This window comes from Sinohyriopsis cumingii, chromosome 5, assembly GCF_028554795.1.
Source record: "Sinohyriopsis cumingii isolate HCF-2022 chromosome 5, ASM2855479v2, whole genome shotgun sequence".
Classification (NCBI taxonomy): domain Eukaryota; kingdom Metazoa; phylum Mollusca; class Bivalvia; order Unionida; family Unionidae; genus Sinohyriopsis; species Sinohyriopsis cumingii.
This window is the reverse complement of record NC_142965.1, coordinates 86,560,455-86,578,126: the sequence shown is the minus strand read 5'-3', so window position 1 is coordinate 86,578,126 and position 17,672 is coordinate 86,560,455. Positions and strand designations below refer to the sequence as shown.

The 17,672-nt window shown below is 34.2% G+C and overlaps 1 protein-coding gene across 1 annotated transcript in view; it reads left to right on the top strand.

Moving 5' to 3' along the window:
* LOC149799670 (uncharacterized) overlaps positions 1 to 12,819 on the top strand; it is a 30,752-nt gene extending 17,933 nt beyond the window's left edge. Inside the window, exons 10-13 of the mRNA XM_089957109.1 lie at positions 4,353 to 4,409; positions 6,647 to 6,688; positions 10,572 to 10,628; positions 12,663 to 12,819. Of these exons, the coding sequence (XP_089813235.1) occupies positions 4,353 to 4,409; positions 6,647 to 6,688; positions 10,572 to 10,628; positions 12,663 to 12,730 (224 nt within the window). The 3' untranslated portion in view covers positions 12,731 to 12,819. The remainder of the gene's footprint in view (positions 1 to 4,352; positions 4,410 to 6,646; positions 6,689 to 10,571; positions 10,629 to 12,662) is intronic.
* Positions 12,820 to 17,672: the final 4,853 nt, after the last annotated feature.

Sequence of the window (17,672 nt, the reverse complement as noted above, 5' to 3'; positions counted from 1 at the left end):
CATGATCCAGATCAATGAAGACTGTGCATTGATTTATTGTAGACGAGTTTTAAATCTATTTTGCTGAATAATGACAATGTGTTGCCATCAATTCCAGCTGATCATGCAGTCCATATGAAGGAAACCTATGAAAACGTGAAACAACGTTTGAGGTGTATAAACTAGGACCAGCATTAATGGCAGATCTATGGCGTTTTGAAGATTCTTGCTTTGTTGCTTGGTCTGCAGGCTGGATACACAACGTACTGCTGCTTTCTCTACGAATGAGATAGTCATGCGAGAGATTTCCAATACATCAAGAGAGACTGGGACAAAAAGTGTTCAGCATCCACCACTTGTTGAATCAAGCTCGATTTTGTTACCACCCTTGCACATCAAACTGGGCCTGATGAAAACCTTTGTCAAGGCCATGGACAAAACACAATCATTTTTCAAGTACCTCCCTGGAAAATGTCCAAGGTTAAGTGAAGCTAAGATAAAGGAAGTTGTCTCTTTTGGTCCTCATATTTGTGATTTTCTTCGAGATGATGCCTTTGACCGTACAATGCTAGGCAATGAAAAGACGGCACGAAAAGCCTTCCACTTAGTTGTTAACACATTTTCTCAGAAAGAACAAGACATACGGCTACAGGGAGTTGGTGGAAAACATCCTCAAGGCATTAAAAAGCCTTGATCGCAACATGTCACTAAAGATACATTTTTGTCACTGTCATCTAGATTGTTTTCCACTGAACTGCGGAGCAGTCAGCTACGACCACGGCAAGCAATTTCACCAGGACATTACAACAGTGGGGAAACACTATTCGGGCAGACTGTTGTAGGAATGTGACAAGAGATGCTCTGTTGAATGAATACAAGAGACAAGGCAAGAAGCGCCGAGTAGACCCCGAATAAGGAATCTACTATGTACTTATATATATATATATATATATATATATATATATATATATATATATATATATATATATATATATACTTTTTCACACACACACACACACACACACACACACACACACACACATATATATATATATATATATATATATATATATATATATATATATATATATATATATATATATATATATATATATATATATATATATATATGTATAATGTTATGTCAACTTAAAATTGGACAGAAAACACAGTAACCTAAAGTTCACGTAATCTTTTATCTGGGACATTGGACAGTTCAACATGTAATATGCAAATAGTTTCATACTGGGCATTCGAATCGCTAATGTACAAGTTTTATCCATTCATAGCATTTTTCGCCTGTTGAAAACGAACTTCACTGAAACGTACATTAATATTAGAGCTCTTGTGCTTGACTCTGCCTTTGAAATGTGCGCATAATGTACATAACGATAAATTTATGCCGACACGGTAAACACCCTCTTAATGGCTGGACTCGAGGTAAATACTCTCTTCTTGCCCCAGAACATCGTAGAAGTTAAAAGTGTCTGAAATTTTATGATTGTAGAACGTTTTTTTATATTTTTTTTGATATTAGACTGAGTTATTATAGATCGTTTATTGTCTGGGAGGACTAATACTATTTCAGACTATAACTGCTATATAACATGTAACTTAGAGAGCATAGTAAACTAATATAATCGTTGTAATTATCTCTGACAAAGTGGATTATATTATAAAAGCAATACAAATGGTATTAAAAATAAAAACATCACGTGGGACATATTTGCTATTGTATACTTCATTTCTTAACTATACACGCGCTGTTATGACGAAACGTGATTACAATCAGGGCAAACTATTTTCTTTCTTTCTCCTTGATTGTTTCATTTATCACATTTAAGTTAATTTAACCTTAATTGCAAACCAATTACGTTTTTCAAAACTCATGATGTTGTCTGTTCGCCGAGGTTAAACATTGCTTTTAGGTCATTTTTGCAGACATTGTCCAATGTGGGTATGTGAGAAAGCTTGCCGGTAGCTTCTTGTGGGTCGGTGGTTCTTCTTGGGGTTTTCCCGGGTTCTTCCTCCACCATTAATACTGGCACCATGCATAGCCTATCGTGTGCTGAAAAATGTCGTTAAACCCATAGCAAACATTGTGCCTGCAGAGACACGTCACTTCGTAGCGAAATGTTTCATAATGCGTTGTACATCTATCAGCAAGTAACGCAATTATTAGGATTCGTATGCTATCGATCAGTTCTTACCTTAGTAATAAGATCGGTTGTTACAGGTCTTGTTTGCGCTGAGGTCATTGTATTAGCCATCGTATATTGTGGGGTCACATACGTGTGTATGTGCAGGTGTCATGTGGTGTTTTGCATCATTCATTTCAACAAGTTCACTGTTAAATACATTTCACCTCCAATCGCCTTGTTCAACGTTTGCGTTTAGCCCAGTCTCTTAAAACTCTGAACCTACAGACTCTTATGTGTTGGTATGTACATATGTCATGAAGAACAATACTAAACTAAGTCACTGTAATGGATTTCTTGTTCCAGACGCAAGTTCCAGTGCCTGTTCGTAGTTCTGTTTCCTGGACACTATTGGATTCAGGGCAATTTATCATGTGAGAAAAATGCATAAAAAACCATCATCGCAGTTGACAGTTTTCTTGCGAAACGTTTATTAAACTTCTGATCTTTTAAGACTGACCAAAAAATATCGTCATAAGAGTTCCATTTGAGGTACTGATAGCCAAATTGCATGTTTCATGTTTTGAAACGTCAATATTATACAAGGTTTTTAAATTGTTTTACATTTTAATATTGGATTGGGTTGGTAAAAAAAGGTGTGTTAGCTGAGAGTTCATATGATGTCTTAGGCTATACATGCTATTCAGCACTCATGCGGTAAAAAAGTTTAAGGAACTAAATGACTATAAATTTCTACTGAACACAACTGGCGATAAGTTAAAGTCACAATCAATAGAATGTTTGAGATTTTATAGTAAAGAAACTTGATCTTTCACTATATATGAATCACTGTTTAAAGACATCACCATGTAAAACACCGTTGCTATTAAACAACTGAATTTATATTTATGTACGTGGTGTTATATAGTAACATGAGCTCATCAATAGACAATAGGTACTCACTTTCCGCTTTAATTTGGTGAAGTTATTTTTAGACCAATTCCAAAACATATACGTCTTTAAGACGATTTATGTCGTCTAGCCGTCGATCCGATGTCAACACTATCGTTAATCATTGTGTTTAGGTAACTGACGCATACACTGTTCTGTTTGAGACATATGGCTTGGTATGGAAATGTTCTATAATGCGTAATACATCCGTTAGCATGATCAGCAATACAATCAATTATTAGGACCTGCAGGTTATCATTCAGAGCTTATCTTTGCATCACGATCGGATGCTATTAGTCTGGCTTTGCGTTGAGGTCATGGTATCAGATAGTGCAGATTGTAGATTCCGTAAGTGTGTATTTGCAGGTATCTTGCGGAGTTTAACACCAGTCAGGTCAAAGAAGGCCAATATTACCATTATTTGACCTGCATTCAACGTTGCGTTTAGCTGAGTATCTTAGAACGCTGTTAGCACCAGAATCATATTTGCTGATATTTAAATGCAGCACGAGTAGCATGACGAAACTCAGTCACTGTAACATAGATACTTCTTGTTCCAGTAACATGCACTAGCATGTGTGCTAAGTTCAGATTCTTGTTGCGTACAAGGCTACCAAGCGTGTTACATGAATGCATCATACAATGTCGACCATCATTCCGACAAGAGAAAGCAACTAAAAACTGGTAATGTCGCAGTTGCCAGTTTCCTTGTGATTCCATTTATCAAGTTTTTGGAACGTTTTTGCATTCTACAATTGAACACAAAATTAGCCGCTTCTTGCTGATTTAGAACGACGCAAAAGTGCTATATTCTAATTAGCAATCTTGTATTGCTATGAAGAGACGCAAGGGTATCTCCCTATTAACAATTGTGGCAGAGGATTGGAAATAAAATGTCTAAACTTTTTTTTTTAGTAATAGTTGGGCCATAATTTTATATGAATGATCATGTTGCAACATTATAGTCTGCACTGAAAGCTATTCAAATATTACAAACACACACGAACACATAGACTGATACATACATACATACATACATACATACATACACACACACACACACACATATATATATATATATATATATATATATATATATATATATATATATATATATATATATATATATATATATATATTAGTCTGTTGAGTCTGTTAAAAGAGGAGCCTTGCGAGCATTATCTGATTTTATTTCTTTCCTGTATTATTTAATTATTTAGACTACAACATGGCTACAAATACTCATAATATTTTCTCTCTAAAATTGATGTTTTTTTCTTGTAGCTGGCATATCGACTATAACAACACACCCAATCAAAACAAGCACCCAAACACCACCAGGTAAGCATTAACTGGAAGTGACATTTCTTATTCGGTGGGGGTGGGTAGGGGTGTAGAAAGACTGGACATTGTTTATCTATATGCTTCTTTTACATGTACCAGCCAATTGCAAAGTCTCCCATATATGATGTTGCAGTCTCCATATCATGTTATTTCAACCTAGATCTGTTCCAAAATTTCACGGACCAGTGGTTCGAAGTATAATGCATTTGGACTTTGGATCGTCCAATCATATATATGAAACTATTTTGTTATTGAACATTCAAATTTCTAATCTCTGCAACTTTGCATCTGTTGTCGACGGACTGCAATGAAACCTTGATTAACATGATAGTTTATGTGCTTGTCCCTGCCTTGGACAAGGGTGTGAAATGTACATCATAATAGATTGAGCCCATCACAGAAAACAATGTAATAAGGGCTCGATTTTGACGTAAACATGCCCATCGTGGCCCATAATATTGTGAAAGTTACATGTGTCTGCAACTTTAAAATTATATACTGTTTTTGTTTGTATCCATCACTGATATTTGATTGTGTTTGTTTTTAATACAACGTTTGTTGTCTGAGAGTTATTACAATATCGTAGACTATGAATGCTTTTCAATACTGATATAACTTAGAAACGTTAAAAACTATTATTATCTTTGGAATTAAATCTTTGCCAAAAATGATGATAATATAAATATTACCGTAATGTCTAAGACCTGTTGGTAAGGTAACGTGATCTCTCACGGTATGAAAATCTCCGCTTTTCAAAATAGCAACACATTCGACACAGTTAATATAGAGCAATTGAATTCTTATCTCTGTAAGTTATATTATGAAGAAATATACGTTACTGAATGCGATAATATTTGACAGCTTTGTCGCTTACGTTATCTTAAGCCGGATCACAAAAGTTACTATTTCAAAACAGATTACGTTGGTTCGCCAGTCCATTCATCTCAAGTCAGCATTGAGGTTACTTATTTTGTTTAGGCCATTTTCATAGGCAATATTTCTTGTTGAGGCACATTACTTCGTACATAAATATTTCATGATGTTTAATACATTCTATACCTAAACTAGTTTTATACGACCTATATTTGATAGGACAGTGCATACTTGTACACGAGGATCGATCAAACTTTGTATTTAGGTCACTATGTTACAACTTTGAGGTCTTAAACAGTTTGATAGGAAAAAGCGAAAACAACAAATGTAGTAAGGTTCAACAAACAATTTATTTCCCAGTACTACAAAATAAAAATTTAAAGGCACTTATAGTATTCTGAATGAGGTCTTCAGAATCCCAAAGTAATGCTTTAGTTCAAAAGTCAATGAACACTTTGTAAATAAAGTGAATAATTGAAATATATAATTTCTCAAACTGTAATAATAGATTCTCATAGACTGATTTGAAACGAGGTAATAATTACTTCCCAAATCCTATATATACTAATTTCACTTGACCTAAGACATAATATAATTTTATAGAGAAAACCCAGATCTTGAACTCAAATGCAAGTACACATCTTGTTTACTTCTTGCAGTCATGCCAAAAACCAAGTAGACATTACCCTCAATCACGCACAAAAATGAAGCACAAAATATTGATATATTTAATAACTTTAGCAGACAGTGTAGATAGTAGAGTCACATATGTCTGCATGTGCAGGAATAATGAGTATGTTTACACTATTCAGTCGAGACAAGGTCCGTCTTACCTTTGCGTTTAACAATATCTTAGAACACCGTTTGATCAAGAGTCATAATTCATGGCATATAAATATACCACGAAAAGTATATTAGCGTCAGCCAGAAAGAAGTCACTGTAACGTATTTCTTATTTCAGTGGCATGTACCAGCATTTTTGGTTAGTAGAGCTTCTTGTCACTATTACATAGAGGGCGCTGTGGCGTTACCTAAATGCATCATAACTTAGACCATATTTCAAGCAAAAGAAAACTACCCAAACCGATCATGTCACTGTTAATAGTTCATCAAACTTCAGAACCTTTGCTGTGTAAAGGTGAGCAAAGATGACCATATAATGTTGATTTAGAATGATTGATAAAAAAAAGTAATTATCCTCCAAATAGTACATTTGTCTAGTTATGAAACTATCGTAACCGTATCATGTATAACGACTGATTGATGTTATCTCCTTTCTATATTATTAAATGGTAAACCAAAACGGCGGATCAAAATAATGTTTATATTATCTCCCATAAATTCTTTTCTTTTTCTTGAAGCTGTAATGTCAACGACAACAACAACAACATCAAAGAGAACAGGTACACAGCCACTATAAAGTAAGAATTAAATGGAACTGATATTTCTGTTTCGGAGCGGAGATCGCTATTCGAGAATGTATATATGTATTTTGCCGTTTCGGTGTATCAGTCAGTTGTGACGTTTCCTGGAAATGAAGCTTCAGTCTCAATATTTCATTTTTGCACATAAACTCTACCTAAAATCTAAGAACCTAAGGTTCAGTGCCTATTGTTATTTGGACTTTGGACAGTTCATATTTTTATATAGAAATAGTTTTGTACCGGACATTCGAATATCTAATCTCTGAAGCCCGTGGATTCATACCAATTATGCATCTGTTGACGGTCAACTGCAATCAGATACGTTCCAGCATTTGACAAGGGGTTGTAAATTACATTTTGATAGAGCGACATCATCACGTATTTATTTTCAAATTCTAAATTAGATAATGTTGTTTATGCTGGTTGTATTGGCTAAGAGTTAGCCTGTGTAAAATCGTATACTACTATAGCCACTGAGCATTCATGTAGCATATAAACATTAAAGAACTGTAATGTTATTTCCGACAAAGAGGAAGATACTGTAAAGCTGTATGAAGCAATAGTATGAGACTATTTAATATAATCACCATGTTTCAGGAAAGCAACAAGTCGCCGTTCGAATTGAACAATAGACTTGTTATCTTCGCACGTGGTGTTTTAAATGAAAATAAGTTCGTGAATGAGACAATATGTTATGGCTTTCGCCTTGAATGTTTCTTGTTAAGTATATCTATATCACGTATATAGCTTTATACTATTATTTGTAAGGGTCATTTAGTCAATGGCTTTCATACTAATGAGATCATATGAACGGATTGTATACTATAAAGATGAGTACTTGAATAAAATGTAGTACTAATTTCATGAATAATCTCAAGATCGATGTACCAAGATAAGTAAACACCGACTGAACACAGGAGGACATTTGTAATGTAGGAAGGTCATATTGTTTTAGTTTGTGATTGTTTAAATCAGGAACATCAGTTGCTGGCAGCAAACGTATTTCATAATTTTAAATTATTCACCGAAAGCCTAATTCATATTCTTGTAGCTTCGAATTTAGCTAATGCTTTCTTAGAGTAAATTATCTTCTTATATCGACTGATTTTTATATAGCGTTCCCCATTCTTAAGAGTTTACATCAATCTTTTCAAAGATACATTGAAAAGCTTGATTTAATAATTTAAATTAATAACATTTGTTGGAATTAAAAAACTTGTAACATTTATTTTATCCTGAGAATGCCATGCACTGGATTATTGTGAAATTATTAAAAAGTTTGGACATAATTTTCTTTGGATTTTCCTTGAATTCAAGTAAAGGCCTCTGTATTTTCAAATAGTGATTGGTCGGTATTGTTAGGACATAACCATATTATATTATTAATTCGGAGTACCTTTGTATTGTATCAAGATTACCTCATACGAAACGGTAGGTCATTTTAAATGTTTTTACTTTGTGTCTTAGGGAAATAAATGTATATTTTAAACCACACAATACGTGTTGGTTTTGCTCTTTCTTCTTACGTAATGTAAGCCCATAGGACATAGTAATACGTCGTGCTTTATTTGTCTTAAGCCGATTGCAAAGTTATTAGGGCCTCTCAAAACTAATGATGTCATCTATCTGTCGATATGATGTTGAAACGGAGGTTATACATTGTTTTTAGGTCATTTTCTTTACTTTTGAAACACGTCATTTGGTATGAACTGATTGATGATACGAATGTATCCATCAGAGAGAAATAAGGTTATAAGGAATTTATTGTGCAGCTATTGCATACCTTTAGATTCAAATCTGCGTCTTTTGTGCAGGCTTTCCGTTTAGTTCAGGCACTATTGATTATAGATTCTCGTGCTTGTGTATGCATGATGTATGTCTTAGCGTCATTAAGAGAATTAAACTATTCAGTAACAACAAGTCAATGTTACCAATATTTCATCTGCATCCACCCAGCGAAACATTTGCGTTAAATTTAGTGTCTTAGACACTGTTAACTGCGACATCAGTGTTCTTAATTTCAATAAGATCCTACTACCGTGACCTATTTCATGTTCCAGTGACATGTAGGTCTCTTGGACACCATTGCATACAAAGCAATGGACCGTTATACATAAACGTCACATAAAGAGTACAAAGCCATTAAGAAGAAAAAAATCTACGAAATCTGGTCATGCCGATATTGAGTTTTCTTGTGACTTTGTCACAAACGTGCGTGTGAAACGTTTACAATTGTACGAGATTTTTTTAAATAAAATGTAATACTTGATTGTATTTATTATTCAACAAACAGTAGCTGATATGTCTTACAACATCGTAAACTATAAATACTATTCAATATTCATATAAAACAGAAAGCTTAAAAATAAAACTATAATCTTTGTAATTATATCTCTGACAAAACGGATGATGATATACAATCAGTATTAAGTGAATGTCTAAGACCTTTTGCTAGCGGAACCTGCTCTTCCGCTGTTGGAAAAATCTCCAAATTTAAAAATAGCTTCACATTCAACAACTGAATTATTTTCTAAGCATGTGTCGGTACGAAGTTTAATTTAATTGCAGCAACAATATTTGCTCAACTTCTTGATGTTTCATATATACTTAGTTATTAAAAGTCGAATTTCAAAACAGTTGATTTCTTTTAGCTGTGATGTCGACACAAACTTGCACCAGGGATAAGATTCGACCTCTCATCACCGTATAATAAGAATAAGATTTAAATGTGTCATTTCTAATTTGCACTAGTGAATGTTTATATCTACTGGTAGCATTTTTGTGCATGAATACATTTGTATTGTCTTCTAAAAATGGTGTAACAATCTCTATATCATGTTGTTTGTTTTCACCCGAATATTCCTCAGAAATGTAGTAATCTTAAGATTGAGGACTATTTTGATCATTAGACAGTCCAACCATTTAGATGCAAATATGTTCATATTGGATATTCGAAGAATAATCTCCATTTCTTGTGTATCTATTAAGAATGGACTGCAGTGATGCAGACATTGACATTAACATAAAAGCTTCTCCCTGCCTTTGATACGATCGCGTAATGTACATCACAATATATTGATACCGACACGGTAAGCACATTCTCTTTCTCCTTCATGTTGCAATATATCTCTCTTAAGTGATTCTAAGTCTAATTGCAAAGCAATTACTTCTTCAAAGTTCAAGATGCCTGTCCGTCGAGCTGATGTCAATAGATAGGTTATGCATTGGGTTTGATCACTTTGGCAGACCCGTTGGTTGTGGTGATACGTGAATCCGCAAGGAAATGTTTCCTAATGCCTAATAAATCCATCAGCGAAGAACGCAATTAGTAGGAACTGTTGTCAATCGTTCAGTGATTACCCTTGCATTAATATCAGTTGTTATTATTCAGACGTTGCATTGAGGTCATTGTATAAGGTACTGTAGATGGTGGAATCACATACGGGTGTATGTCGCGTATCATATGAGTTTTACATCATTCAGTTAAACCAAGGTCACTGTTAAAAGCACTTCACCTACATTCGTCCTCTTCAACCTTTGCATGTTCTTGAGACTCCTTTTATCAAACTAAGGAAATTTTTGCGGATTAGGACTTACCAGAACGTAGCCGCTTCTTTTTGATTTAGAATAATTAGCAAGTGTAATCTGCCAATTAGCATACTTCAGCAGTTATAAAACGTACGTGAATGTATCCACTTGTGATCATGTATATGTTTCTTACATTTTCTTTTGTAGCAAGTTACGGACGATGCTTTTATAAGAGTATTTATGTTGGAATATTATAGTTAGAATTTTAAAAGTTTCAGATAGACATTTTTTCCCTGTATTATTTCTATCTAAATTTGATTTCTTTTACTCGTAGCTGACATGTCGACTGCAACAACACCACCAATTAAAATAAGCACCCAACCACCAGCAGGTAAGAATTAAATAGAGGTGACCTTTCTTTATAGTAGTGGAGGAGCACGATTTAACTGTCTTCATATATGCTTTTCCTTTGTGTTTACTAATAATTTTCTGTCCCCCAGAAATTATGTTTCAAGCTCAATATCATATTATTTCATACTAGAACTGTACCAAAAATGTATAAGCCTGAGCTTAGATTTCTGTTGGAATTTAGACTTTGGATATTGGACATTAGAATCAATACCCTCTGCAACTGCACATTTGTCGATGACGGGACTCCAGTGAAACATACATTAGTATAACAATTTTTGTGTTGGTCCCTGTACTTTTACAACGGTACGTAATTTACTTCATGAACAATTGATATCGACATTTAAGACACTGTCATAAGGTTCCATTCCAGGTAAATATCACAAAATATTGCCCAAGTTGTATGTCACTGAAACGTCAATATTGATATAGTTTGTTTTGTGTTAATTTTATAATTTTAATATTAGATTGGGTTGGTTATACAACGTGTATTGGCTCCAGAGGCGGCGTTATGAGTGAACAAACCCTGGGCCGATCATGACCGCGCTGGGCCTGTCGCAGCGTTTCCAATTTACCGGATAATATAGCTTGACAAACTCATAAGTACGACCTTAGGCCTGAAGCGCGGGCCCCCCTCAAAAGCGGGTCCTGGGGTGGTTGCCCCACTTACCACCCCCAAACGCCGTTCATGACTGGCTCATAGTCCCAAAAATATCTTACACTGTAATTTGCTATTGATGTGGTATACGAAGCTTAAAGAACTAAAATGACCTTCGTAAATTTCTCTCTCATTTAAATAACGATTATTTAAAATCACTATCTAGCTAATGTCGTAGGCTTTATGGTAAAGGAACATGATCTTTCTCTGCATCATCTTCATTCTGTTTAACGACAGCAACATGTAAAACACAGTTCCTATTGAATAATTGAATTTTATATATTGAAGTGATATTATGATGTAACACGAGCTCAATAATAGGACTAATTTGCTCACTTTCCCCATAAATTTTATACATCACATTTATTATTTTAATATCAAGTGGAAAGTATTCATGTCCTCAAAACTCATGATATATGTCAGCCAATCTGATGTCAACAATGCGTTTAATCATTGTGTTTAAGTCTTTACACTGACACTGAGCTCTTTGAGTCACATGGATTGATAGGGAACTGTTTCATAATGCACTCATCGGTATCATCAGTGACAAACTCAAATAATAGGCCTTTATCAATCAGCGTTTACATTTTCATTTAGATCCGTTACTATTGGTCTCTATTTGCATTGAGGTAATTATCTCAGATGATGTAGACGATAATGTCAAATACTTGTGTATGTACAGGTGTCATATGGATTGCAACACCATTCAGTTAAAACAAGGTTACTGTTACTTATATTTCACCTTCATTTGCCCTGTTAAGTGTTTGCATTTACCTGTGTATCTTAGAACACTGTTAGTAACATCATAATATTTGTTGGTAAGTAGATAAAGCACGAGCAGCGTGATGAAACTTAGTCACTCTTATGTTTTCCTTCTTCTAGTCACATGCTCTATCATGTGTGTTTGTTCTACAAATCGTCAAGTCGCAGTTGGCGGTTGTCTTGTGACGTCGTTTAATTCGTCAAGTCGCAGTTGACAGTTTTCTTGTCACCGCGTTTAATCAGTTTATGAACGTTTGGAAAATGAAACTTGGTCAAAACGTAGCTCTTCTTGTTGATTTAGAATGAATAACAAGAGTTACGTTCCAATAAGTGTATTCTAGACAAATTGAACGAAAATGTCTTCAATATTCTTTTGTAGCAAGTTTTCGGACGATACCTTTATATGAATATTTATGTTGGAACATTACAGTTTGCATTGAAAAAACATAGCACATATATATGTTAGGTTGTTGACAAATAAGCCCTGAATGTTTTTATCTGATTTAATTGTTTGTCTATTAATTAATGGTAGACCCTAAAATTCGGTCAAAATAGTCTTAATATTATCCTTCTTAAATTTATTTCTTGTACTTGTAGGTGGCATGTGGACAGCAAAAACACCACCAATTGGAAAAAGAATCCTGCCAACGTCAGGAAAGAATTAAATGAAAGTGACATTTTGTTTTCGACGGGGTGGACACGACTTCACAGTGTTTATGTATATATTGCATTTGCGTGTATCAATCAATTTCACAGGCTCACATAAATGATGTTTCAACATTCTTATTATGTTATTTCAGCCTAACACTGTATCGAAAAATCACTAACCTGAGTTCTATCCAATATGCAAATATTTTGATATTGGGTATTCGAATCTATAGTCCCAAATTTCAGTTGACACTATTGATCTCAGAGTCATCTCTGTAAATTTGTAATTTCTATATCTATGGATCATTTAAGGGCTTCTTATTTACCATGTATAAAAGGCTAATTGTCCATATTAGAGCTATTAATACACTACACGTGTATCCAAATTAAAAGCGCACGATATGATAGATATTAGACGTGTAGATTAGTGGGCAGAGGAGATAGGTACCACATATTCCTTTCGCATTTATTGTGGATCATACAAACATGGTTTGTGTCATCTAAACTCAGTGAAAATGTTGTGCTTAAAATAGTAATATTGATTTAAAAATCTTATAAAACAAACACAAAGTAAATAACTGAAACTCATTTATTTCAAGACAGTACTGGAACATTGCCAATTTTGCTTGCTTTTCCACCTCAACGCTCTTCAACATAAGCATTACCGTTTCGGTCAGTCGAATGTGTATAGAGTAACTTACAAATGCCGCATTCATGCGTACGTGAGATACAAATATACGGCGTAGACAAGAAATATTCACGGCAATACAATAAATTGAAGATAAGAAACTTTTTATGGGACTACATAAAACCTAAATAGTTCTTATTACTTAACGATTGCCTACATAAATACATATTGGATACCAATATGGCAGTAAACAGTACCATTGCCGAAGTGTTGTCGTGTTAAAACAGAATGATGCAATGTGTTCAATTTCCGACATAACGACAATCTGAAAAAAATACTGGTTAACATATGAAGCGCGCACGATAAAAACACTCTATAGAAGAGAATTATTGACGTCATTGTAAGCTAATGATAGTGTATGGCTTTCGACGAAACGTCAACGACGAAGAATTTTTTTATTATTTGTACTTATGCTACTCCCTCCCCAATAAAAAATAAAACGCTGTGAATGTCCATAACAGCTGAAATCACACATGAAGTACACGGTAAGAGTGGAAGCAAAGATAAAATGTATCCATGACGGATTAGAGAAGAAGCTATATAGAGTTACATACAGTGATATAAAATATTTAGCCGCATACCATAACACGTTTAAATGGTGCCCTATTGGAACCAAGTCACACACTAAGCATTCGCTGTATCCGTAATATAAAGTGTATATGCATGAAAATATAACACACGCATTGTTCTATTTCATTATTATTAAGTTTTATATCGGTAATCTCTATGTCTAATGTCCTTTTTCACAGTATTTTACGTGTCAACAATAGTATATATTAATAATGAAATAAACATGTCGTATTACACCTTGCAACATCTTCATCATTGAAATACATTCGGAAACTATCGCGAAGTTTCGCTTCCCTTTTAGATTTTGGTAAAGTATCACAAAGATGTTCCCCCTAAGGTGAAAGAAAATGAATGTGACTTCCCAGTGTATAAATAAGAATGAAATGCGGCAATTTAGTATCATATGTTTATCCGTAAAATGCCAATTTTATATTTAAGACTGGCTTATGGAAACATTTCTGTATAAATGTATACATCACAAAACCTTTCAAATTTATAGTTGATATTTGAAACCAAAACAGGCTTTTTATCTCAAGGAGGATCATATATTCACAAATCATCTACTGTACCCTTTAATAATGTTTGACCCGGGAGTGTCTCTTTCCGTTTAAACCGACATTTATTTCTAACAATGAAGTGAATACAACTGGGTAGATTATTCTGTTTATTCATGCACTATAACTATATTATCTAGAACCAATAACAGACATAGGAAAAAACAATGTACTTTGTTTTGCTTTCATCGGCTGTAAACCTCAAGAATGATGATAATGATCGTGCTACTTGTGATATAGGTCATGGTAAATATGATATGTGTGTGTGTTTTGGATTTTTAACGTAGCTATACAAAATTTCCAGTCATATCGCTATGATGTCTGCAGTGGGGCAGTTTATAGTGATGTCTAAGACTGGGGCAACATGCTACAGACACATAGCATGATGTCTCACCCAGTCACATTATTCTGACACCAGGCCGACCAGTCCTAAACCTAACCTCTTAATGCTGAGCGCCGCCTACAGAGTCTTTGGTATGACTCGGCCTCGGTTCGAATCCGTGACCTGCCTCTTCCGAGGTCGACGCATTAACCACTAATCCAGCGGAGCGGTGGTAATTATGATATTTCTATTCAAAATTAAATAATTTTTTAGTATTTATCGTTATTGTTGTTGTTGCTGTTGTTGTTGTTGTTGTTCTTCTTCTTCTTCTTATTATTATTATTATCAGCAGCAGCAGCAGCAGCAGCAGTTGGATTAGTAATATTAAAGGAAATGCAACCTGTATTGTCACGCTATTTCTGCATGCTATCTCTGTAATCTATCGTGAAAAGTCTGATGGACATATCGTAAAGGATGCATATTTATATCATGTATTTTTTTTCTCCACAACATATATGACAATTATCTGTAGAGTACAAATGATTGGTAGCAAACCTACTCGAGCCAGATATAATGCCCAACTTTCGTTATTCTCAATGAAACTAGTATAATCAAGATTTATGTTGGACATTTTGAGATCACATTAATCCTCCAAGGGAAATTAATTTTATGCTCAATGAAACTTGTATAATCATGATTTATGTTGAAAATTTTGAGATCACATTAATATTCCAAGGGAAATTAATTTTATACTGGCTTAAATCTATTTATTTTTCTCATTTCAGACATAATATTCTATTCACATAACTAATGTAAATCTTCGAGTAAATTAATAGAGAGTGAAGTAAAATGCTATCTTGCTTTCTGAAAAAACCTAATGTAAAAACATGATATCTCTTCTTTCTTCAATTTTGTTCTCAAACAGGACCTCTAACACATAAATATTTTCTTGTAACTAGTATTGTTTTGAGGTTTCACGATACTAAAATTATTTCACAGGTCTTTCTCTGTATGTTAACTGGTACCCAGTACGATTGCTTAGCGACCTATACATACTTGTATGATGTCATTTACCCACTAGGCACTGGGTTGTCGGCCATATTATTTCCGGACAAACATACGACACACTGTTCATTAAGCCTTATTTCTGTTTCATCTTTAACTTAGTGATCATTTTGTTTGTGTTGTCCAAGAGAGAGTTTTAAATAATTGCTGTGAAACAATGCTATTAAGTTAATTGGATTAACTGTTCCTGCCTCTATGCATTATTTAAACCTGCAATATTATTATTATTATTATTATTATTATTATTATTTTTGATGTTATTACTATAATAATTTGACCTTTGTACGATCCAGTTCTAAATCTTGGGAATTTTTTTAAAAGAATAAAGTGCATTATCTTAAAAAAATTGTTTAACTAAGCCCATTTTGAACAGACAGGTGGAGTCAAACAAACTAATCCAATGAAATTCGACCTTACGCGCACTAACGCACTAACCCTTCAGAAATATCCCGTGTTTTAACTGACAGTAACAATGTTTTTCCCGTTTTAGAGCACAAGCTACTTTGTCATTTAATCGCCACCATGTTATAGAAATGATACAAATACTTATGGGTGTGAACTCATAAAGAGACTTACAACAGATGATAGGTTAACATATCCTTTTATACCACGTACTTTCAAAAGAGATGATTTAACGATAAAACATACGTTGACTGAAATTCGGGCCAGGTGTATGTGTATTGGTGGGGTCGATAGTTCAGCAGGGTATATGTATATTGGCGGTGGGGGAGAGTCCATCTGGGTACATACCTCATTTTGTAACAGGGATAATTCGTATCCAGTGTTTCTACACATGCTGTTTTATTTTTCGTTAACATTAGTTGAATTTAGAAGTACAGAATTACTGATGTTTATAATTATGTCATATTAGGAATATTATTAAAAATGAAAAAGATGTCAAATTTTAAAATCGTTGGAAGAACAATAAAACAATAAAATCAGAAAAATATTTTACGAATTTATAATGGATCTCAAAATAACAGTTTGTGTACATAAGTATTAGAGTGTTTGTCCGAAACTCAAAATATATTTTAATTTTAGATATGAGGTAGTGATTCGTGATGTCAGACGAATACTACTGCTTAACATCCCAGTTCCTAAAAATGTGAATTTCCCGTTTAGTATCCAAACGCTATCATCATACTAATTACGCAAAATTTGAAAGCACCCATAAACAAATGGTATACACTGATTTGCATAATTCAGTATCGTGTAGTTCGCACATCCTATGCCAAAGTCCAGATCAAGCGTGCATATATAGTGCATGTTCTATCTAAGGAAGAAAAAATTGAAAGGAATTATAGTATTTAAACAGAAGATAATTCGACTTTACTCAAAGATGGCATCTCACATTATAGATCCTCGTACACAGGGCCGACAAGAGGGGTGGGGGTGGGGTGGGGTGCGCAACCGGGTTTATATCCCCGGTGCCCGGACCAGTAAGTGGGCCTGAGCCGAACATCACTTTTTAATTGTTTGAACAATAACTAGGATAGGCCAGGGTGTTTCTTATCCCAAGGCTTGTGATCGGTCTCTACGCACGAGTCGTATAAACACATATTGCTTATGAAATGAAACATTTACTGGATTTCGTACAATTATTGGCATATTTCTTCAGATAACAACTAATTAGTGCAACATATTTACAGAGGAATTCAATAAGTATAAACTGGTGTTGTAACTTATATCATAGTTTTAACAGATATCATCAATTTCTATTCAAGGGTGAAATGAAAGATATTGCAAAACACAATAAATTA